Below are 24572 nucleotides of genomic sequence, written 5' to 3' on the forward strand. Positions count from 1 at the left end.
TCGAGTTCCAGGCCAACCTGAGCTGCATAGTTAGACCTTAACTCAAATACAGAAAAAGAAAGGAAAGGAGGGAGGGATGTAGAGGGGGAGGAAAAGGGGGAGAGGGAGTGGAAATCTGACACAGGTGTCACCTCTGTCTGGCCAGAACAAAGCATACCTTTTTGACAGGCGACAAATACATGTTCATATGACCACAAAATTCCAGTAGAGAAATAAAGCCAGCTGTAAGAGGACCCAACTCCAAGCACCCCAACCTCAAAGACATTTAAGTCATGTAACAAGTTACCAACAAAAATGTAACCACAGCTTTTTTAAAAATAAGCATTTCCAGTAACCCACCACTGTCTCAGCTTTATCCTGAAGCCTTATTACCTCAGGGCCACTCCAGCTCTATAACCTGAGCTGAGGAATGGATTTCCTGGTACACACTGAGTTGTTGGCTTTTTGTTAAATGAAATTTTTTGAGAATTTCATGTGAGTGCAGGTGCCACCCCCAGCTTATTCATTATTGTTGTTACATATATACATATAAATTTATAAATGTAACCTGCTGATGCCCTTTAGTGTGGCTCCTATGTGTATTAGAACTGATACTTGGGATTTGTGGTGATCTATTGTGTACCCTAATAAACTTACCTGGGGATCAAAGGACAGAGCCAGCCACTAGATTAAACATAGAGGCCAGACAGTGGTGACACACACCCTTAATATCTGGCTCCGGGTTTTCTATTAATAAGACCTTTTAAGATTTGTGTTACAAGGATTGGATAATCTATTGGGCTCGCTCATGCCTGGAGAAGACTTCCTCTCTCAGCAACCATTAATTACCCATAGTTCATCTAGGGATGGGACATTGTGAGATTTTTTTCCCCATTCACATTGGTGTGTTAACTGGTGTTGTCATTTTTCAGGTCTAAGCAACCACACTGTTAAGATTTCATGGACACAGTTTCCAGTTATATACAGAAGGCACTGACATCCTGGTCTTCTGCCCCTTATTATCTTCTGTCCTCTCTTCTGCAATGTTCCCTAAGCCTTAGTTGTAAGGTTTTTTGTCTTAGCTAAGGAGAAAACTCCTTCCCAAGAACCCTCTAACAGATATCTGCTTACATCTCAAATTCAAGGGCTAAGACTGGATCACCAGCCTTCTCATTCAGTGGGAACCAACACAGAAGGGACTGCCAAGATACTCTACAGGACACAGAGAAAAGCAACTGGGAGACTCTAGGCCTGTAGGCTGAAGAATGAATGCCCCAACGTTGCAGACGAACTTTGGGTAACTGTCCAAGTAGGCAGCTATCTCTGTCATTTCCAGAACCTTTTGGAAATTGCTTACAATGCTCTTCCTGTTTACTTAGATAATACTATATCCTTCTGAGGGCTTTGGTGTAGTTGAAAACTAGATAGTTATAATTTTCCTTGGTTATGATAAAAGATAAATTAGATATGAAACTTTAGACTCACAAATATAGGATAGATAGAATATTTTTTCTTTAATTTTACAAAATACAAATAGAGTAGATATTATAAGTAATTCTTGCTTCATAACTGTTCTATTATATGTAATTTTACTATGTTAAAGTTAAAACCTTCCTTTTTGTTTAGACAGAAAAAGGGAAATGCTGTGGGATAATGCTTTTGTACACTGGTTTAATAAAATGCTGATTGGCCAGTAGCCAGGCAGGAAGTATAGGCAGGGTGAGCAGACTGAAGGAATGTTGGGAAGAGGAAAAACAGAGTCAGGAGTTGCCAGCCAGATGCAGAGGAAGCAAGATGTGAATGTCTAACTTAGAAAAGGTGCCAAGCCATGTGGCTAAACATAAATAAGAATTACTGGTTAATTTAAGTGTAAGAGCTAGTCAGTAATAAGTCTGAGCTAATGGCCGAGCAGTTTTAATTAACATAAGCTTCTGAGTGATTATTTTATAAGCAGCTGTGGTGTCTTTGGTGCTGGGCGAACACAGAAAAACCTTCAGCTACAGTGAGATATCTCTGCTTGCCTTAGACCTATCACAAGTTACAAGGTAAGGGTGTGACACAGAATTAGGAAAGCAGGGCAGGGTGGCTGCCATTTTCCCTGAGGAGCTCCTTCAAGGTTCACAGGAAGGGAATGAGGCCCAGAGACCTTAAGTCCCTCACCCAAAGCCCCATGTGTCTTCAAAAACCCCACCAGAGCCTAGAAAAGCCACTTCACCCAGGAGTGTCTCCACTATGTCCAGCTCTATGACTCCACAGGGCATGAGCATTAACCCAAAACTTAGCCAGAGGTATGGCATGGACAAGGTCAAGGTCCTTCAAAAAGACCCCTCCAGTGCCTCTCACTGGGCCTGCCTACAAAGCCCACAGTAGGGAAAGCACTTTGAGGCACTCACCAAAGCTTGCCAAGCAGGCTAGTGAGAACCCACTGCCCAACAAACTGTATCTCTAGGTTCCTCATGCCTGGCCAAACTGCCTCATTACTCAGAGCTGAACTCACGCTTCTGGGGAGGTCATGTTTTAATCCACCCAGTCTGTGTGCAGCCTCTCGTGGCTCAGGTCTGCTACCAGGAAAGGAAACAGCCAGGCTAGGAATGTGTGGAGGCAGGAACACTGCACAAGCAGCACATCCCATGCCCACCCTGCCCACCACAGCCTTCATCTAGCCAGCCAAGCACACTTCAGAAAGAAGCTGAGATGAGGTCCACGTCCTTGCCTCCAATGGATGAGTATATTTATTAAAAAAAGAAAGAAAGAAAAAAACTTTCACACTGGCTATTTTTGTCTGCTGTGTTCAGACTCTTGGAGAGTGAACAACAGGCAGTTTAACTTCATGGGAGGTACTGGAATAGGTCTGTTGTCAGTTCTGAGAGAGAGAGAGAGAGAGAGAGAGAGAGAGAGAGAGAGAGAGAGAGAGAGAGAGAGAGAGAGAGAGAGAGAGAGCTGGAGAAGTCATGGCCAGGCTAAGGCTCATGTTCAGTGACAAAAAGTGAATGTTTATTTAGCCCAGACCGGGAACAGCCACCCACTCTGGAGTTCCCACTAATAGCAAAAACTCCCTTTGTATGGAAGCCATGTTTGCACCCAAGGACATTTAAAAGCCTTCATGATCTTACTTACAGACTTTCTGGGTCAAACATCTACTTGACACTTGAGGGTGAGTGAGAGTGGCAGTGGGAATTACCAGCACGTGTAGTTGTGTCCCCGATACACATGCACCTTCTATAACCTTCCAGGACCTCTCTGTACCATCACCCACACCTTCAGGTTGCAGGAACTAGACAATGCATTTGATCTCATTCATGCAAACATTTTATTCTTGGGCTGTGGAGATGGCTCAGCAGGTAAAAGCACTTGCCATTCAAGCCTCACAGTCAAGGTTCAATCCCACACAAAGGTGAAGAGACCCTACTCCTGAAAGGTGTCCTCTGACCTCCACACTTATACTGCAGTGTGTCACGTGCTCTTCTCTCCCCCCCCCCCGTCTCTGTCTCTCTCTCTCTGTCTCTCTGTCTCTGTCTCTGTCTCTCTCTCTCTCTCTCTCTCACACACACACACACACACACACAGGAGTAAGGGGACAGAGTGAGCACACAAAAACACATTAAAGATTTTTTTAAGCTTTATTCAATCACAGGGACTAAGAAATGTGGAGAAAGGCAAACAACCTGTTTCTTGTTTGCCCCCCTCCCCCACTCCAGCCTGACCCAGAGGAAGCTGACATAGTAACCAGGTTTAAACTTTGCTTGCTGAAGTGTTTCTTCGAATAGGACTCCCCTTCTTCAGAGCTTGAAAACTTTGCATACATTGAAAGTATGCAGACAGCATAGACACACATACAGAGTGCATCTCCCATTTATAGAATAATAATCTTCATACCACTCTGGGGTCCACTGTGCTTGTGGTAAGAGCTCAAGTTCAGTGTCAGCAAACCTGCCAGGCTTCTGTGGGAGAATCACAGCACTCAAGCTCTTCTGTTTATTTTTGGTGGAAGAGAGGAGGAAATAAAGGGTAACTTTGAATCTGAGTGCCAACACAAACTTTAAAAAGGAACGACATTGCCAAGTGCAGAGTATTCCTGCCTGTCCTGAGGTCTCTACCAAACGTTGGAAGCTAGGGCATGAGAAGGAACAAGAAACCTATGTCTTCAAGCCCTAACTCGGCAGCTAGCTCACCAGAACATGTCCCTTTCTCGTTTGCTTTATTTTCTGAGACAGAGTCTCTCTGTGTAACAGCTCTGGCTGTCCTCAAACCCACAGAGATCTGCCTACCTCTGCCTCCCAAGTGCTGTGATTAAAGGCGTGCACCACCACGGCCCAGCTCAAGTGTACCATTCTTGCTTCAGGTCCTAACCCTGTACCTCCAGTGTGCTCTGTATAGCTCCCTACAGTCAGGCGCTCAAGCAAAGCCACATCATTCCAACTCACTCCTTTCCAGCTATCCACTGATGCTAACACTATCTTAGACTCAAATACCTTCTGTGCTGTGGTGTTTGGGGAGGTCACCTGGCCAGGAGTAATGAGGCCCGACTCCTAATTCTGACTGTCACATAGTCACTGTTGGACCCTCAAGAACTCTATCTCTTCTTGGGGTCTCATTTTATTTACCCATAAAGACTAGATTAGATGATCCCAAAGATTCCTCTCATGGCTGGCCTATTTCACCCACACATTCATTCTAACATTAATCCAAGCCAGAACCAAGTTCTGAGCATCCTGCACCAGGCACAGTATGTCATGTGACTGTGGCCTGCCACCTAAAGAAAGCTGATAGCATTAGGGATACTATCTCCTTGCTTCCATAGACACTGTATGGTGCAGAGTGGGGAAAACAAACCAGCTCTCCCACCTGCCCAACCAACAAAGAGAAGGTGTTTTCCTGTTCCCTCATCCTAGGTCACATCCTAGGAGAGTCTTCGGAGCATTTTCGAAGTTTCAAGTTATTTTTTGAGGTTTTTGGTGTTTGCATTTTAAGTTGCCTCTTTTCCAGGGAAGGGTAACACTACCTCTTTCCCTCCTAATACGTCCTTTATTCTCCTGGGTTTTGCCAGAGAGAGAGAGACAGAGAGAGAGAGAGAGAGAGAGAGAGAGAGAGAGAGAGAGAGAGAGAGAGAGAGAGAGAGAACACTACTCGTTTCAAAGTATTAAATATGGTGTTTTTCAAGTTGCACGGGCTCTAGATTTCAATATAAGCCCCCAGAAGATGAGCTTCAAGCAAATTTCTGGCCCATTCCTCGATACCACCTAAGTAAACACTTACCACCCCCAGTTTCTGAACACCTGTTGGACCTGCTATGACTCTCCAACATTTACAATCGTGAGCTTCCTCCCTGAGCCTCAAAGTTTGTGGGATGATTTCACCCTGTTCAAAGAGCTCCGGAGCGCTGTGCCAACCAAAGTCACTGGGCGTTGATGGGAGATAGCGCCTAGCTCTGCCTCCCACAGCTTTTCTTGCTGATGACATTGAAAGGCAAGGGGAAATGGTGGTCTCAGACCGTAACCCCCGGTCCAGCCAACGCTGCAGGTGGATACTTGCATCCCAGTGATTCCATCGTGACCTGAGCCCACAGCATCCTCACTACCCCGCAGAGGGAAAACCAAGTCTCCACCCTCAGGCGAAGGCTAGCCCCAGCCACCGCCCCTCCTGGTCCCTCTCTGCATAGCCATCCCCACCACCACCACCACCACCACCACCACACACACACACACACACACACACACACACACACACACCTGGTCCCTCTCTGCATAGCCATCCCCACCACCACCACCACCACCACCACCACCACCACCACCACCACCACCACCACCACCACACACACACACACACACACACACACACACACACACACACACACACACACACACACACCGCCGCCCGCCCCCTCCCTGGCTGCCACCAATCAGCGTCCCGAGCGGCGCTAGCGGAGTCAGGTCGGCAGCCATTGAGCGCCAGGGCCCGAGGCGGCGCCTCACCCGCCCCCTCGCAGGATGCCAGGCGCCCCACAGCTGGCGAGGTGGGCGCAGCGCGCGGGGCGCGGGAGGCGCGCGGGGTTAGAGAGAAGCGCGCGCCCGCTTCCGCTCCGCCTCCGTCCGGGGGCGCGGGCGCGGTGGCCCCGGCGGAGGATCGCAGGGGGCAGGGCCAAGACAGCGAGGAGGGGCACCGGGGGAAGCGGGAGCGATAAAAGAAGGCAAGGCTGCCCCACCCCGAGGCAGGCCGGTGGGCAGTCTCTTGCGTCCCTTCCGTCCGGCCTGTGTTGGAGGCGGCGGGGAGGCGCGCGGCCCGCTGCCGGCCCATGGAGGCTTTCCCTTGGGCGCCACGCTCGCCCCGCCGCGCCCGCGCCCCCGCGCCTATGGCGCTCGTGCCCAGCGCCCGCTACATGAGTGCCCCGGGCCCGGTGCACCCGCAGCCCTTCAGCTCTTGGAACGACTACCTGGGTCTCGCCACGCTCATCACCAGGGCTGGAGACCGGGGCTCCCCGCCCTCCTCGTCCCACTGCTCCTCGCACGAAAGGTCCGGGCCCTTGGCGGCAGGACCCACGCTGGGGCCGCCCGACGACGAGGAGGACGACGATGGCGATGAGCAGGGGACCCGAGACGGCTACCTGGGGGGAGCGCTGGAACTGCGCGCACTAGAGCTGTGCGCCGGCACCGCCGAGGCCGGGCTGCTGGAGGAGCGCTTCGCTGAGCTGAACCCATTCACAGGGCGCGCCGCCGCGGTACTGCTGAGCTGCGCGCCCGCCGCCTCCGCCGCCCCCACGGCCGAGGTGACGCCGCGTGAGGAGCCAGGCCCTGCGTGGGCGGCAGAGCATCGTCTGCACGCGGCCTCCGGAGCGGCTGCCGCGCGTCTGCTGAAACCGGAGCTGCAGGTGTGTGTGTTCTGCCGGAACAACAAGGAGGCGGTGGCGCTGTACACTACACACATCCTCAAGGGTCCCGACGGCCGAGTGCTGTGCCCGGTCCTGCGCCGCTACACGTGTCCCCTTTGCGGTGCCAGCGGCGACAACGCACACACCATCAAGTATTGCCCGCTCTCCAAAGTGCCACCGCCCGCTGCTCGCCCGCCGCCGCGCAGCACAAGGGACAGCCTGCCCAGCAAGAAGCTACGCTAGGGCTGAGCTGCGGACACCTGAAGCCATGGTAGCGCCTCCTTTCCCCTTTGGCTCAACTTAGGAAGTAGTCTTGGTTTTGCGGGAGCCGGCGGGGCGCAGCACTTTGCAGTGGAGTGGTCTGGTCTCTGACGTTGAAATCTTGAATTTTGTCTCTATAGTTTCTAAAGCACTCAACCAGAATCGTTGAGGGCTGAGCGGGTATAACACGGGCTCTAAGTGTGGCAACTGAAGCGTTGTTTACTGTATACGTTGACCTATTTTAGGTGCGCATCAGTATGAAACTGTCTCTGACTTTGGATGTTGCGTTTTGTGAATGGAGGCATTTTAATAGCTCTAGAGTATTTTTAATAGCCTCTGAACTTGTGTGCAAAACTAACCATTTTATGGAATGTCGGCAAATGTCTATTTTATTGTTTGATGCAATTTATTAATTTTTTAAGTTTGTCCTTAACTCTAATTGCAGGTAAACAATTTAGTACACTTCCCAGTATCAATTTGAGAGGATGTTCCTCCTCGTAGCTTGTTTCTGTCCTAGCTGGGAGGCTTAAAGGCACAATCTTTAGCAGGTGGAATAGTTCCTTAACCTTTTATGTATGATATTCTACTGAATTAGCAAGTAGCCCTTCCCACCCTCTTAAAATTAACTGTGCCAAGTCCTAATCATATCGTGTACATATTTGGAAATGGTGCTGTTTAAGAAGACTTGTGTATTTATACAGTGACAGTATATGAATACATTAATCTCCCCCTGTAAACTCCTACCTAGCATCTTCTCAATGCACCATCCCCAGACCTGTCCAATTGTCTGATGCTGAGATCCAAGAGAGCAGTGTTAACTCACCTTGATTGCTCAATTTCAACTTCTTAAATAGAAAACAGGAAACTATGAAGCAATAACCTGAGTTCCAGAAGGTTCTACTCTGGGCTGTCTGCCTTCAGATATACAGGTGTGCCAGAATAAACACCATTTAAAGGCTCCAATACCTGGGGTTGGGTACAAGTATTATGACCTCCCTGGTGGTGGTTCCACTCTTAACTGGTCTGCTTCCAGAACCTAATCTTCAGGGAAAATTTCCTAACCCCTTACTTCCAGTACTCCAGTAAATCCATCACATTGAATGCTGGACTATGGACATTGAATGATGGGACTATACCATCAAGACAGTAGATGCAGAGATGGAGGTGGATTAAGATAAACTAAGACATAACACTAAACAACATTACCTGAAAATACCAGCCAAGAGTTTATGTATATAAAACTTAACAGTAGTCAGATTTAGCTAGAGTACTGGGAACAGCTAACTTCCACAATAAATGTAAAAATACTGGATAGCTCTGTGCCCTATTGGTAAAACGGAGGTGCATCATATAAAAAGATGGGGTTGGTGGAAAGACGTTCTTAACAAGAAAATAACCATTATAGCCCCACAGAATTGGCAGATTCCACTTGACCTGGGTCGCAAACTTAATAAAACCATGTAGTTCCTTGTTCTTTTGCTAGAAAATAAACCATTTGTTTTGGGGTGATGTTTTTCAAGTGAACATAAATTCACATTCTCTCCACTAACTGGTCATGTTTTCCAAGAAATGAGCATTCTCAAAGGGCAAACTCAAGTCATTCAGCTCTTTGAATTGTGGTAGTTCCACCAGATACATTCCAAGGCATGTATGTAGTGCCAGTACATGTGACTACATGAGCGGAACCACTGATGACACATACCTAATGCCAATTTTTATTTTCTGACATCTTACTAGAAATAGGGATGTTGAGTTTGCACCCTTGTTCAATGGTGTTAAGAGGGGTCCGGAAAATGTCTTCACATTAGGTAGCTCTTATATTAACAGATGGGTATATAGGTACCAGTAGTGTTTCTAAGCACAAAGACCCGAGTTCAATCCCTAGCACCCACATTAAAATATGGGAATGGTGGTATGCTTATAATCCCAGTGCTGGTGAGGCAGAGGCCAGCCTTGCTAAATGAAAAACCCTACCTCCTAAGTTAGGTGGGCTCATGAAGACTATCATCTGAGGCTGACCTCCATTCACATACATAGACATTTCAGCTGCAGTTTTGGGTAAGTTTTAAGTCAAAGGTAGCTATGGCCTCAACCACAGGGGAGACAAAGAAGCCCTGCCTGGGGCTCACTGGTCAGGTAGTCTAACTCCAGGTTTGGAGAACTCCAGATTCAAAGAAATATCTTGTTTACACACATGCACGCACACACGCACAAGGGAGCTAACAAATACTGAAAGTCTACAATATAAGCAAAAAATATTATTGGTTTTCTAGAGTTCTAGAAGAAATAAACTTAGCCCCTCCTGCCACACAAAAAAACTTTGGAGCCAGGCATTGTGATGTGCGCCTTTAATCCTAGCACTCCTAAGGCAGAGAGAGGCTAAGTAATCCTTGGAATGAGATACAACACTTTTATTTCACCCAGAATGAGAGTCTGCAAAAAATGTTTACAGTAAACTCAAGTTTAGGGCCAGGGATATAATGTACCTCAATGGTAGAGTACTTGCCTAGAATGCAAAAAACACTAGGATCAATACCCATTAAGGAAGAAAATGAAACTTAAATCCCAAAGTTTAATGCAAAACTGTGACAAGGTTGGCTTCTAAGAATGCACTGTGTAGCTGGCTAAACCACAAAAGGCACAGCCCTGTCAGCTTCTCCATGGGTAGAGGGACAGGCTGTACTATGCTATAGCCTGTCCAAACTTGTTATTCTAATGGCTTTTACTTTTTTTGTATTTTTCCTACAAAGTCCTTTTCAGAAGTTAAATAGCTTTGATTAGAACTTTTGTCAGATATATTAAACCAAAACTATTTAAAAATCATCAGAAATGTATTTCAGGTTAATTTTGTTGTCTAAGCCTCAGGGTAGGAACATTCCCTCCAGAGAAGTTTTTGAGAATGGGTCTCACCAGCCAAAGCTGACCTGGAAAATTCAGTATTCTTCTGCATTACCCAACAAAGTTCTGAGATAAATGCCATGTGGTACTGGTGGTTCTTGACTATATCCCACACATAGGTGTTCAAACCCCTTCCTGGTTGGCACTCTATGGACAAGTGTGACATAGATCTGAGGGTCCTCTCTATCTTTCAAGTACAGCTATAGAAGCTATATGGTTCCATTGTTTACAACTGCAGAAGTCACGGGGCTCACCTGGAGATTCCCTTTAACCTGTTAAATGTATTGGGGGTGTGTGTGCTGTGATAGTGGGATCCCATGAGCTAGACCACTAAGCAACATTATCAGATACTTCTGCCCCTATACTGTTCTCTCAGTTTTCTCCTAGAACAAAAACAAAACCACTGCAGAAAATGTCTGGAAACCTTGAAACCTGCCCCCCACACACACCATGTGCATTCAGCTATACATAGCTGATTAAAAGAATCACTTGCTGGGGATTATCTGTGGCATCACATTAGTGTTTGGCTCACTAGTAAATGCATACATAGCAGGTTACTGCCTAAATATAACCAATGGTCTGTAAGTACTTTACTTGTTATGATTAAATAATCCCTTCCATGTTTGAAATTCCAGTCCTTGGTAACACCATACAAAAGCATCCGATTAAGTAGAAAGTACTCCCTCTTCTGGCCTGACAGCTATTTTAACAGTAGAAATTTTAAACCACTACCATAGTAATTTATAAAGCCTATAACCACTAAAAGTTTGTCACTAAAGTCTCCTACAACTCTGTTGTTGGTTTTTTATTTGTTTTTCCTTTTGCTTAATTCCAGATGAAACCCAAGGTGGTAACTTGACAGTTTCCATGAATAACAAGGGTACTTCACAAACTTGCAAGCTGCTACCATTTGCTTTTTGTGTTACTGTTAATGATAAACTTTTTTTTTTTTTTTTTTTTTGGTTTTTCGAGACAGGGTTTCTCTGTGTAGCTTTGCGCCTTTCCTGGGACTCACTTGGTAGCCCAGGCTGGCCTCAAACTCACATAGATCCGCCTGGCTCTGCCTCCCGAGTGCTGGGATTAAAGGCGTGCGCCACCACCGCCCGGCTGTTAATGATAAACTTGAAGAGCACTGATAAAATTCACAAAACCTCAACTGAATACATGAAATATAGCACCATTAAGAAATCAACACTAACACCAAGTATGTAAGTATTTTATTTATCACCGAAGAAAAAACACAGCAGCAAGTTCTGTGTTGGCTTCAATAAGACCAAATGGTTACTCTTTCACACAGCTACTACACTCCAAAATTGAAGTCAACACAGTCATCACTACAAATTACTTGTTGAAATAATCTATCCTGAAGAAAGAAAATTAGGAAAAAGAATTTAAACAATTCCTCCAAACCACACATTTATAAATATCGTTGTATTTAAAATGCTTGAAAGGCATGAATTAGTGGAAAAGCAGTTTTCTTTTGGCAACAGAAGAGAAGAAACAGCAACAGTTTACCAAATGCTCTAGGAATCCACAGCTGTACTGTTCTGATCTGCACTTGAGCAGCATTGTCATGGTGACTACAGAATGCTTTATACTCACCTCTCTCAAGTCAAGTCTACAGAAACCCATTGCAACCAGTGTTTGTAATATCTACTACACTGATCAGAAGCTACAAACTGCCTAAATGTAGTTAATAGTAAATACCTAAGAAGGTATGTTCCCACTAATGATGGGAAGGCTGTCAGATCCGTTGGCTTAAAGGGTTTTCAAATATTTTAACAGAACCTTACCTTATTCCAAATTAATATCTGATATTTCAAAAATCAAAAAAAAACAAAAAAAAAATCAATTGTATACCAAGATATAGGTGTTAACACCTGAAGGGTTCATTTTTATTTTTTAGTTTTTTTTTAAACAAATGATTGATGAAATAATGCAACACCTTAAATTCCAGAAAATGGCATGGTTTTTCAACCTCCTGTGAATACAGTGCATGATCAATCTATTATATATGATTAATACAAGTTCATGCTTTTTGTGTTATGGTGAGACAACATTAAAGAATTCAATTTAGACTGGGTGAAGCACAAGTATAATAATCCTTGAATATGATCAAACCTATGCAAGAGATAAGTTTGACTCCATCATCTTGGGACTTAACGTCGTACTGTGGTCCATCCATCTTCATCAGTTTCATTCTTAGTACGACGAAGGGACTCCCTATCTTTCTCAGCTCTCCAGGATGCTTTCTCTTTCTCGCCTTCTCGTTCTCTCTCTCTTTCTCGATCTCTTGAAAGAGTTGGGGGAGGAACACGACGAGGTAGATCCCTTTCTTCGGTCCGGTCATCTTTCCTGTCATCAGCCCGTCTCCAAGAGCTTGCTACAAAAGTTTTGAAAAAAATTTAAATGTTAAACTTGAACTATTTTATTGATTCAAAATAAACAAGTGAAGCTCAAGAAATGCCTGCTTTAAACTACTGAGAAAACCAACAATGCAGAATCACACTAAAAGTCCACATTTTAATTATTTTGTGTCATTTATGACAAAAAACCTTTGAACTTGCAGACATAAATGGAAAAACTGCCAACAAACAAAAGTCCTTGACCATGGAAATATCTTAATAGTTATAAATCAAACACAAGATAAAAAAATATCAGAATAAAAATGTCACACAGAAAGGATTTGACTTGAATTTTATCAAATGAGTCATAAAATGTGAGATTTTAAGTTATAGTTTTAATACTCTTCTGCTCCTGCCAAGCAAATTGTTAAAAGCATGTAAGGAAGCCGGGCGTTGGTGGCGCACGCCTTTAATCCCAGCACTTGGGAGGCAGAGTCAGGCGGATCTCTGTGAGTTCGAGGCCAGCCTGGGCTACCAAGTGAGCTCCAGGAAAGGCGCAAAGCTACACAGAGAAACCCTGTCTCGAAAAACCAAAAAAAAAAAAAAAAAAGCATGTAAGGAAAGCATTTAAGTACAACTGACATTATAACCTCACTAGAAGTACTTTAAAAAAATTTTTTTGTTGTTGCCAGGTGGTGATGGTGCTTGTCTTTAATTCCAGCACTTGTGAGGCAGAGGCAGACAGATCCAAATTGGAGGCCAGCCTGGACTAGAGTGAGTTACAGGACAGCCAGGGCTACATAGAGAAACCCTGTCTCAAAAACCCAAAAATAAAGATACAAATTAAAAAGATTGTTTATGTGTATACACTTATGATTATGAGGTCAGAAAACAACCCTCGAGGGAGTTCTTTTTCTACCATGTGCTTCCCCAGGACTGAAATCAAGTTGCCAAGCCATCTCACCAGCCCCATAAAGTATCTCCATATTTACACTCTTGTGTTCATACACTAAGACCTTATGTAATTAATATTGTTTCTCCATTTTCATTATCAATTTCTGCTACTTAGCATTTAGTCTACTGCTACACTTGCCTTGTACATGAGCTACATCACAACCTGACTACTAAGTACACTGAATTTACTCTTTATTTTCATCATAAATCTAAAAGACAACTACATAAAGCCCCAGTCCTGCCACAAAACTGTTCCCCAACATTAATACCCAAAATGTCTCTACCTTCTTCTCGCTCTGATCTGAGAGGAGGTCCTCTCCGGTCTCTATCATCTCTTAAATCCCTTCTTTCTCTCAGGTCTCTCAGATCACGACGATCATCTCTTTCCCGACGACGGTCATCCCTGTCTCTATCATCACGGCGACTTGAATCTCTCCAGCTTGAAGATTCTTCTGCTGGTCCTCTTCTCCAGCCACCTTCATCCCTATAGCCATTTAAAGTAACAAGTTCAGTGCTTGATAGACTACACGGGTAATAGTAAGCAACACACCAACCCGGTGGTGGTGGTGGTGGCAGCGGCGGCGCACACCAGTTTGAGGCCAGCCTGGTCTACAGAGTGAGTTCTAGGACAACAGCCAGGGCTTACAGAGAAACCCTATGGGTATGGGTGTGTGTGTGGGGGGGGGAGAGAGTGTGTGTGTGTGTGTGTGTGTGTGTGTGTGTGTGTGCGCGTGCGTGCGTGCACGCCCACGCAGACACAACACACCAGATCCAATTTATTACTCTGAATTTAAACTCCTAATATCTCAATTTCAATCTTGTATCTCAGGCACAGAGCAAGCAAGGCACCTAGACCATCTCACCTGTAGCTACTTAAATAAGATCCTACAATAGCACAACCCATATTCCAAGAGCTAGCTCACTAGCCACTTGAAGCTGCTAGCTGCCATGCTGGACAGGACAAAAAGAACTTTTTCCACCAGATTTCCTAGTGGCAAAACCATTATGGCAAAGGAATAAGCTAGGACTTTTACTGCTAATAAAAACCAGGTGTGTTGTCAGCATAGAATGGTTGGATAAAAATTGAATCTCAGGTCATCCTGAGCTACACAGAAAGATGTTACCTTCTCAAACACTAAACGAAAAGGATAATTTAAGGACAAGTAAGCTGATTCATTGCTCTAAGAAGCAGTAGTAGACACCTGGACTGGCCAGTTATGCAACCTGCAGGCAGCCAATAGGCTAAGCCCTCCCCTGTTGTATAATACTATTTTAAGGTGTGTTACTTTTGTTTACATTGCATTTGTTTAACTCTGTGAAGCTGTGTTACTGTGCCTGTCTAAAACACCTGATGGTCTAATAAAGAACTAAATGGCCAATAGTGAGGCAGGAGAAAGGAAAGCCAGGACTGGCAGGCAGAAAGAATATATAGAAGGAGAAATCTGGGAGGGAAAAGAGAGCAAGGAACAAGAGAAGGAGAAAGGACTCCAGGAGTCAGCCACCCAGCTACACAGCAAGCCACGGAATAAGAGTAAGATATACAGAAGTAAGGGGATGGGAAAAGCCCAGAGGCAAAAAGTAGACGGGATAATTTAAGTTCAGAAAAGATGGCTAGAAACTAAGCCAAGCTAAGGCCAGGCAATTCATAATTAAGAAAAAGCCTCTGTGGTTTATTTGGGAGCCAAGTGGCAGGCCCCCCCAAAAAAGCCAAAAAAAAAAAAAAAATAATAATCAACACTCCCCTCATGTTATTTTCTAGGTATCTGGGGAGAGGAATTAATCAGTCATACTCTACATGCATCTAAACGGTTAAGTGAGGACAGAGCATTACTTCTCAAAAGTGATCTGGAATGCATAGAAGAGTGTAAGAGAAGCCTGTTACTGCAAGTATGTCATTTCCAACCTGGGTCTTCTGAAGCGATCCTCCCGGTCCCCATCTCTGTCTCTGTCCCTTTCTCGGTCAGGGTCCTTGTCATTCTCCTCTCGATCTTGACTGTCTCTATCCTTCTCTTTGTCTCTTTCCCATTCACGTTCTTCTGATGGTCTTGATTCTCGAGGTGGACCCCAACTCTCTTCTCTAGCCTTTTCTTTCTCTCTCCATCCACCTATTTTATAAAAGAAGCAATTTTGTTTTTAACAGACTAGCAATTGTATGTTTGTGTGGTGCTGGGATTTAACACGTCTTTTGCATGCTGAGCAAGTACTCTATCAACTGAACCTTTATGAAGATAGCATTAATTCATCATCCTAAACACAAACTGAAGTTACTCCCATCCCAGTAAGAAAATAAAACAAAAAACCTAAACCCATGTATATCCATGCACAGCTAGTCATTAATAATTTTTTGAATTATATATCTATAGGAAGCTTAAACAGTCTGGATGTAATGTTTCGTAAAATAAGAATATCCTTTTTTAAAGTACTGTGATTTTTGCTGGTTACTCCACTGTTCAAATGACCCCTAAGCATAGGTTCAAATACTATCGTCAAACTTAAGAAGAAAATAATACACGTGTTAGACAAACTTTGTTCAAGCATGGGTTACCAAAACTGCTGGCTATGGATTCAGTGTTGCAAATAAGTACTGTTTCATGCAAAGTGATTTAAACAGAAACACATCGAGAGACAAATTATATGTTGATGGATGGCAGAATAACAGAAAGACACCTAAGTTTGTATTTCTTCTAGGATTCCTCAGTACTCGTGGCAACCACTATTTACTAAGAAACTAACATACTGCCAACCCCATTTTACACAAGACATGGAAGTTACTTGTCCTAAAGGCCATATATTTGAACAGTGAAATATGGCCAAGACTAGAAAAGACAAAGAGGTTTACCACAGAAATCACAACTAGTAAAAGCCAAAGAGGTGCTAATTAGATCTGAACTCAGGAAGGATTATTCTGGGTACTGCAAAAAAGAACTGAGGGGGGGGCGTGGGGGGTGGGGGGGTAATGACAGAAACCAGTTAGCAAGGCCAAAAGCACAAAGAACCCAGACTCCACTACAATCGGGGGAACACAAAAGTGGGTGGATTTAAGGACCATCAAAATGCAGACTGAGGGGCTGGAGAAGTGGTTAACAGCACATAGTATTCTTGCTATACCCACATCAAGTGGTACTAATTGTCTTCACTCCATCTCCAAGAGATCTGATGCCTCTGGCCTCCATGGACACCTGCATTCCCATATATATATACCCATACATACCAACACAGGTACACACACGTACACATGTAATTTTAAAATAATGAATCTTAAAAAAAAAAAACTGAACTAAATGACAGACTTAATAGAGGCTAAAACAGAAAGCAGAGAACTTAAGACATTTAAGACAGTGATCACAAGAGTGTGTGTTTATTTGGAGGGGAGAAAGGGTTAAGTTTTAAGTATCAAGTGAACACTCCCAGAGTTGATTAGAAAGAACAAAAATGAGACACTGAGTATGAGCCCATGGGTGGACAGTTGTGTGAACAAATGTTTAGAAAGAATAATTTTCATTTAAAAGTCACTGCACAGGCAATCAAGGAAAAAGACCTGTATTTAAAAAAATGAGAATATGGCTGTGTTCCCTGTTTCCTGCTCTGCTCTGCTCCCTCCCATCCCCTTTCTTTCTAATAAAGCTCTAAAAGTAAAGAGAGAGAATATAGTACAACTATCATTTAGCCCTACAATTTCATTTTTTACACACCAAACAGATTCCATAAAGCACCTAATTTTCTAAATATTAAATCTTACCTGGCTTGACAAATGGTCTCCAAGGACCAGGTCTTGCATCATCACCACGTCTGGGAATCCTATCATCGTCCATATTTCTCCAAGGCCCCCGGTCATCATCTGCACCTCGCCTGGAAATCCTATCATCATCAGCACTCCTCCAAGGTCCTCGGTCATCATCCAACCCTCGCCTGGGACCCCGATCATCATCCATGCCCCTCCTGGGACCCCTGTCATCATCAGTATTACGCCAGGATGACCGTTCATCATCAGCACCTCCTCGTCTCGGCCCCCGGTCCTCATCCATCATCCCTCGTCTAGGTCCTCTGTCCTCATCTGCTGTACGCCAGCTTCCTCTGTCGTCATCTAGTCCCCGTCTGGGTGGTCTGTCATCATCCAGTCCTCGTCTGGATGGTCTGTCATCATCTGTGTGACGCCAGCTTCCCCTATCATCATCACCAATTCGCCTGGGAGGCCTGTCGTCATCTGCATTACGCCAGGAAGGACGGTCATCATCTGTTCCTCTACGAGAAAATCTATCTTCATCGGGACCACGTCTAGGCCCTCTGTCATCATCCAGGCCACGCCTGGGGATTCGATCATCATCTGGTCTAAGAGAAGATTCTCTCTCTTCATCATCCCCCAGGCGCCTCAGCCGATCCTCATCTCTTCTGTGAGGCCTCTCATCATCCCGGGTTTCTCCTCGTCTCCACTCCCTAAGGAACAAGGTACAAGCTTTAAAAGCAAATTTTTCAGAAAGCATATGGATCCTTGATTTCACTCATTCTTGTAAATCAGTAAGTCTAAATTTCTTAGTTCTAGTCCTTTAAAAATGTTTTACAAATAAAAATTACACCAAATCCAGTACCTTAAATCAACACACATAGTAACAAGCAGACAACATTGTAAAAACAATTACCTGTACCTTCCCAAGAATAACTTGCCAAGTTCTGTATCTTTTACAATAAGTTTTCCTCTAAACTTAATTTCTGCAAAAATAAAGCACTATTTTTACCACTAGTAATTACCATATAAAATAATTCAAAAACTGAGCACATAGCTTAGTGGTAGAGTGCTTGCTATACACTACAACCTTAGGTTCTATGCCCAATACTACAAAGATTAAAAAACATATTGCTGGGGGATGTCTTTCTGTATGCTGTGAATATATGTTGTTACCATTGGTTAATAAATAAGCAGTTTTGGCCTATGGCAAGGCAGCTTAGAGGCAGGCAGGAGATCCAAGGAGAGAGACAAGGTTTCTCTGTGTACCCCTAGCTATCCTGGAACTCACTCTGTAGACCAGGCCAGCCTTAAACTATAGAGATTCACCTGCTTCTGCCTCCCTAAAAGTGTGTGCCACCACAACATGGCACATTTCATTCTTATTCTTTAAACTCAATGTTGTTTGGGTCTGATGGATTTATTTCAAGATTTGTATGGGTCAGTTGTCAGAGCAATACTGAAGGGAAAAAAGAAAAACTATAAAAAAAAATTCTCATTCTCAGTAAAAAACCAGATACGGTGGCACAAGCTTGTAAATCCAACACTTGGGAGGTAGCAGTCATCCTACAATTCAAATCTGATTTTAAAACCCAGACACCAGGATCCAAGACAAGACACACTTCCCATAATTCCACTTACTTCTCTGGTGGGCCTCTCCTCCACTCAGAGTCAGCTTCTGGTCCTTTTCTCCATGTGCCTTCTGAATCTCTATCTCCCCACCGAGAATCCTGCGGCCACAATGCAAAGAGGCATCATAGTAATAAAAGTTACGATTCCAACTACTAGAGTTATCACTCAAGGATTTCATTATTTCATTAAACAACCTCACAATAAGAGTCTCTGGTTGAAGGAGGATGCACAACTCTAACCTCATCACTCAGAGGCAGAGGCAATAGGATGAGAACTTTTTTTTTTCACTTTATTCTTCTTTTCTTTTTTTTTTTTAATTTTATTTATTTTATTTTACAATACCATTCAGTTCTACATATCAGCCACGGGTTCCCCTATTCTCCCCCCTCCCACCCTCTCCCCTTAACCCCAGCCCACCCCCCACTGCCACCTCCTCCAGGGCAAATCCTCCCCCGAGGACTGCAATCAACCTCAGTCCAGGCAGGTCCAGTCCCTTCCTCCCAGACTGAGCCAAGTGTCCCTGCATAAGCTCCAGGTTTCAAAGAGCCAACTCATGCAATGAGCACAGGACTTGGTCCCACTGCCTAGTTGCCTCCCAAACTGATCAAGCCAATCAACTGTCAAGGATGAGAACTTTTTAAAAGGTTTTTAAAATCCTGGGCTATATAAGATACTGTCCTTCTACAAAAATAAAAAAACTAGAGACTGGAAGAAGTCAGTGGTCAAGTATGTATACTGCTCTTCCAGAGGATGAGAGTTCAGTTCCCAGCAACATCAGATGCCTCACAATTTTACCTGTAATTCCAGTTCCAGTGAATCCAACAACTCTGTGGGCACCTTCATTCATGTACACTTACCCACGTGCACATAATTAAAAATAATCATTTAAAAGAAATTGGAAAAAATAATAACTAAGTAGTATTTTGTTTAAGGGGCAAAGCAGTAACTCAGAGTGGCTGAAGCACAAGTTGACTGGTGAAAAGGGCTTGCTAATTTAATTGCCTTTGGCTCTCAGTAATGAATATGAACCAAAGAAAGCTGAGATAGAAGAGTAGATTTAAGGGTCACATATGCTACCATTATGAACTGAAAGAGGTCTGAAAGGAGATTATGATTGGAGAGACAGTAAAGGAATCAGAAGTGACACAGGAAGTAATTAAAACTGAACTATGATTAAGTGAATAACAGACCACCAAATTAGAAGAATTCAACAGATGAGAGAAACAGGTCAGTTTTGTATACAAGCAATATCATCTAGGCACCTGATTATATTATACTGCACATTCTGAAAGAGGTTGAGATGGACCTAATTATCTCTCCCAAGTGATGGAAATACTATGAATGTGAATAGATCTTTGTATCTTAAGCAGAGAACGTCAAGTAGTTAATCGGCCACAATATTACACAAGAAAATTCATTGGTGAATCTATATGTAATACAGAATAATAAATAAATAATAAATACACAAGGGTTGGGAAGACAGCTCAGTAATAGGAGACTTGCCAGTCTGAATTCCCTCTCCAGCACTAAAGAGAAACCAAGAGAATAACTTCTGTACTCACTTTCCTAGAAAGTGGATCATCACCAAGTCTCCTCTCTTCCTCTCTGCGCCGTTCTCTTTCTTCAATTTCCAGCTCCCTCTGCCGTTTTTTCCTTTCTACTTCTTCCAGTTTCTTGACTCTTTCCTGATATTCTCTAAGTTCTTCCTCCCGTTTTGCTCTCTCAGCACGCTCTCTTTCTTCTCGCTCTATGAAATTTTATCAGGTTATTCCAATGTGCTTCCCACCCATACTTTCCTTACCACCATCAGGGCTGCTTTCCTGGTATGTAGAAGTAAATCTTAAGAGTTTTTAAAGGTAGGCTGGAGAGATGGCTCAGAATGATCTTCCAGAGGACCTGGGTTCAATTCCCAGCACCCACATGGCAGCTCACAGGTGCCTGTAACTCCAATATCTGAAACTTTCACACAGACATATATACAGGCAAAAACACCAATGCACATAAAATAAAAATAAGTAATTAAATAGTTTTAAAAGGCAAGTATATTAAAACAAGCCAAGCGGTGGTGCATGCCTTTAATCCCAGCACTCAGGAGGCAGAGGCAGGCGGATCTCTGTGAGTTCGAGGCCAGCCTGGGTTACACAGTGAGTTCCAGGAAAGGCTCCAAAGCTACACAGAAAAACCCTGTCTCAAAAAAATAAATAAAAATAAAAATAAAGCCGGGAGGTGGTGGCACACGCCTTTAATCCCAGCACTCAGGAGGCAGAGGCAGGCGGATCTCTGTGAGTTCGAAGCCAGCCTGGTCTCCAAAGCGAGTTCCAGGAAAGGCACAAAGCTACACAAACCCTGTCTCAAAAAACCATAAATAAATAAATAATGAATGAATGAATAAGTAAATAAATAAATAAATATAAAAATAAAAACAAGGCAGGTGGTTGTGGTGAATGACTTTAATCCCAGTACTTAGGAGGCAGAAGCAGGCGGATCTCTATAGGCCACTTGAAAAAACAACAAAAAAAGAATATTAAAAACAAGGCCTGCAAGATGGCTCAGCGGGTAAAAACATTTACAAATAAACTAACTGTATGCATTTAATCCCCAGAACCTAGATAAAAATTAAAGGAGAAAAACTGATTCCTCAAAGTTGGTCTCTGGCCTCCACCTGTGTACCTGCCCCGTATACACCATACACACTCATTAATGAACAAAAATTTAAAGAAATCTCAAATAGTTGGCAATCAAAAAATAGCAGTTGAGACTCAAACGAATGATTTAGGGTGACACTAAAATCCAGTCCTAGTTTTAGTTCAGTTGACACAAATCTAGACATATTTGGGAATAGAGTATTGATCTAGGAACTGCCTCTATCCGACTGGCCCATGGGCATGTCTGTGGGGATATTTTCTTGAATGCGAATTGCTGTGGGAGGGCCTCCCTGTGGACAATACCATCATCCCTGGGCAGGTGTACCTGGACTATATAAGAAAGGTAGCTGATCATGTCATAGGAGTGAGCTAGGAAGCAACTCTCCTCCGTGGTCTCTGATTCAGTTTGTCTCCAGGTTCCTACCTTGAGCCCCTTGACAGAATCTCTCACTTCCCTCAATGTGGAGAATGATAATGGAATCCAAATAAATCATCTCCTCATTTCCCAAGCTACTTCTGGTCAGTATTTTATCACAGCAACAGAAAACAAACTAGAAAAAAATTCTTATTTTTTTTCTGTATCTTTCAGATTCTTATTTTCTCTGTATCTCTCAGATTCCAGGTATAGAACCACATATGTAATAATCATTAATAACACAGGATACTAAAACACCACGAGGGGAAAAAGTATCAATTTTTAAGCATGTAGATATAGGTTGATAGAGAAAACAGCACTTACACATAGAATGCATTGGGTTATCTCTATTGTCAAGAGACCAAATATACAGATTCTTTTGTTTTCTAAATAAAATTATCTAAATGGTTTACCTTTTAGCATCTGTTCTTCTGCCCTCCTCTGCTCCTCTTCTTCCTTTTCTCTGTAGTAAGTTATTTTACGTTCTTCTTTTCGTTGCCTTTTCCGTTCTTCCAGGCGATTATGCCTTTCTTCTGCTAACCGTTCTTCAAACTGTTTCAGTTTTTCCTGTGAATTATATCCCCCAAAGGTCAAGTTTGTTCAAAATATAAACCAGGAATACACTTTTACACTTGTAAGCTTACAAGATCTGAAAGCCATAGAAAGTGGCCACCAAATAAATACAAAAGCAGAAGCTCTTAAAGGGTAAATAAATTTCATCAGTATGTCAAGTTTTTAGAATACTAAGTAACACACTGAATCTACATAGTGACATATACTTAATCTACACACTGGACTGAGAGCAGAGTACTTTGCCTGGCACACCTGCGGCCATAGGTTCAATTTCCAGTTCTATTTCCTACCTCAAAAAAAAAAAAAAAAAAAAAAAAAAACCTATTTACATTTTACTTACAAGAAAATGACTAAGAACTCGAACAAAATAACTTTGATTTAGTTCATTGCTGCTGCTGCTGCTTCTTTTTTTGTTTTTTTAAAGGCAGGGTCTCTGCATAATCATGGCTACCCTAGAACTCACTATGTAAACCAGGCTGGCCTCAACTCAGAGATCTGCCTGCCTCTGCCTCCCAGGTGCTAGGATTAAAAGTGTACACCACCATGCCCAGTCTTGATCTAGTTCATTCCTGAATCAAATAGTAAAAACACAACTTAAAAGCACACATGAATCTGGAGTTGCCTTGTGGTGTTCCTGAAATTCCACTCCTTCAGAGGTTCAGTGTCAAACCACACACAGCAAGACAAACAGGCCCCATCTCAAAAACCCACACTTCTAGCAAATGAGAAAAATCAACTTTCATCTTTGAAGCATTTCTTTTTTTTAATGCCGAATGCTGTTTATTGAAGGAGGGAGGAGGTCTTAAATACAGGCTTACAGCACAATGGGAGAACCCTAGAGAGCTGAAGTTCCCTACCAATGTTTTACAATCTTGCATCTAAGCTGTTAACGCCCATTATGCAGGATACACAGACAAGGAACTTCCCTTAAACATTCAGGAGGGTGAAACCTGGGAGGGAATTAGCATAGGGAGGATATCAAGGTCAAGGTCAGCAAGCAAGGCAAGTTACCCAAAACAGGGGCCAGGGCCCTATAGGTCTCCCTTTTACTAGAAAATGAGCTTCTGAGTTAGGTTGCCTGGGACGTCAGCATTTCTTGAGATGATTTCTTGATGATGATCTCCCTACTCTTCCTACTGAAATATTGAATAATTATCCATTACACTTTAACTCAAGACAGAATCTGCCAATGTGTTAAGGGAGAATCCTGAGAAATAAAAATAAAAATAAGCCTCAAAGCTCACAAGTTAACTTTCCCTTATCTCACCTCATAGACAGACTGCCGGGCAGCTTTGAGCCGCATCACAAATAGATCTCTGTCTTCCAACATTCGTGACATTCGATTCTTGTGTTCCAGAGCCTTTTCTCGTTCTAGCTGCATTGTAGTAATCTGAAAGTACATAACACAAGGGTAATCTCCACAACATTTGTTTTCCAAATTACCCCCAGAAGATTCTAAAACTCTTTAAACTGAGAAGTTGGTCCTTCCCCATTCTATTTTTTGACAACAGCATCCCAATTGATCCCCAAAATAAAAGGCAGGAACAAGAGGCAAATTAGCCCTAAGACATTAATGAGGGAGGTTTTGAGCAAAACTATTTGATTTTACTGGAAGTTAAGGCAAAATGTCAGACTTTCTTCTCAGTCCTATGAAAATACAGAAGCCTCCAGACTATCCCAAGTATTACTTGATCTGTAGCATTTTCTACTTCTACTTAGTTTAAACCCTTATATTTGCAGAGAATTATCACAAAAATCCCAATTTATCCTATATAAAACAGGAAGAACTGACAAAACAAGGCCTATAAATCTCCATATAATAGATTCTGAGACTTCAGGTGCCAAAGGCCCCCCGTAAGGATGCCCTTTCTCTTGTTTACATGCACACAAGGCTGTGACTTACAGTTTCATATTAAATCTCTACTGTGAACACTTCTCTTTCCAAACTATTAGTAAGCAGCTGTTAAAGCACAATTTCTAGCAAGTGAATTTAAAAGCTGTTTCACTGCAGACTTATAACTTAGCTTACAGCACGAAACCACAACAAAATGAAAAATGCTTACTCTTTCTTCTTCTTGTTGTTCCCACAGGTCCATGTCTTTAACCCTTTGTTCCTCATAAGCACTCTTTATCAAAGGAATTTCTTCCAAACGTTTAGCTCTTTCAAAATAGTCAATCTGAATGGTATAAAAACAAAAGCAGTTTTACAAAATAACTTTTGTTGTTGTTGTTTTTTGTTTTGTTTTGTTTTTTAATTTTAGAGGCAGGGTTTCTCTATATAGCC

At 43.1% G+C, this 24572-nt stretch overlaps 2 protein-coding genes across 3 annotated transcripts in view; one reads left to right on the forward strand and one right to left on the reverse strand.

Moving 5' to 3' along the window:
• Positions 1-6158: 6158 nt before the first annotated feature.
• Positions 6159-8609, forward strand: Nanos1 (nanos C2HC-type zinc finger 1). The gene has a single exon (XM_015997203.3). It carries the CDS (start codon positions 6272-6274, stop codon positions 7085-7087), a length of 816 nt encoding a protein of 271 aa, XP_015852689.1. The 5' UTR covers positions 6159-6271; the 3' UTR covers positions 7088-8609.
• Positions 8610-11203: 2594 nt separating this feature from the next.
• Eif3a (eukaryotic translation initiation factor 3 subunit A) overlaps positions 11204-24572 on the reverse strand; it is a 32985-nt gene continuing 19616 nt past the window's right edge. For both annotated transcript variants that reach the window (XM_006978470.4, XM_076563408.1), the window contains exons 14-22: positions 24352-24465; positions 23556-23678; positions 22129-22282; positions 20218-20402; positions 18665-18753; positions 17042-17736; positions 15206-15407; positions 13587-13786; positions 11204-12386 (exon numbers count right to left, since the gene is read on the reverse strand). In XM_006978470.4, the coding sequence (XP_006978532.1) occupies positions 12163-12386; positions 13587-13786; positions 15206-15407; positions 17042-17736; positions 18665-18753; positions 20218-20402; positions 22129-22282; positions 23556-23678; positions 24352-24465 (1986 nt within the window). In that variant the 3' untranslated portion in view covers positions 11204-12162. The remainder of the gene's footprint in view (positions 12387-13586; positions 13787-15205; positions 15408-17041; positions 17737-18664; positions 18754-20217; positions 20403-22128; positions 22283-23555; positions 23679-24351; positions 24466-24572) is intronic.

The sequence above is a fragment of the Peromyscus maniculatus genome, chromosome 1, assembly GCF_049852395.1.
Source record: "Peromyscus maniculatus bairdii isolate BWxNUB_F1_BW_parent chromosome 1, HU_Pman_BW_mat_3.1, whole genome shotgun sequence".
NCBI lineage: Eukaryota > Metazoa > Chordata > Mammalia > Rodentia > Cricetidae > Peromyscus > Peromyscus maniculatus.

Bases quoted from the DNA above. Each gene is read 5' to 3' on its own strand.
- Nanos1 (XM_015997203.3), top strand. From the start codon at position 6,272: ATGGAGGCTTTCCCTTGGGCGCCACGCTCGCCCCGCCGCGCCCGCGCC.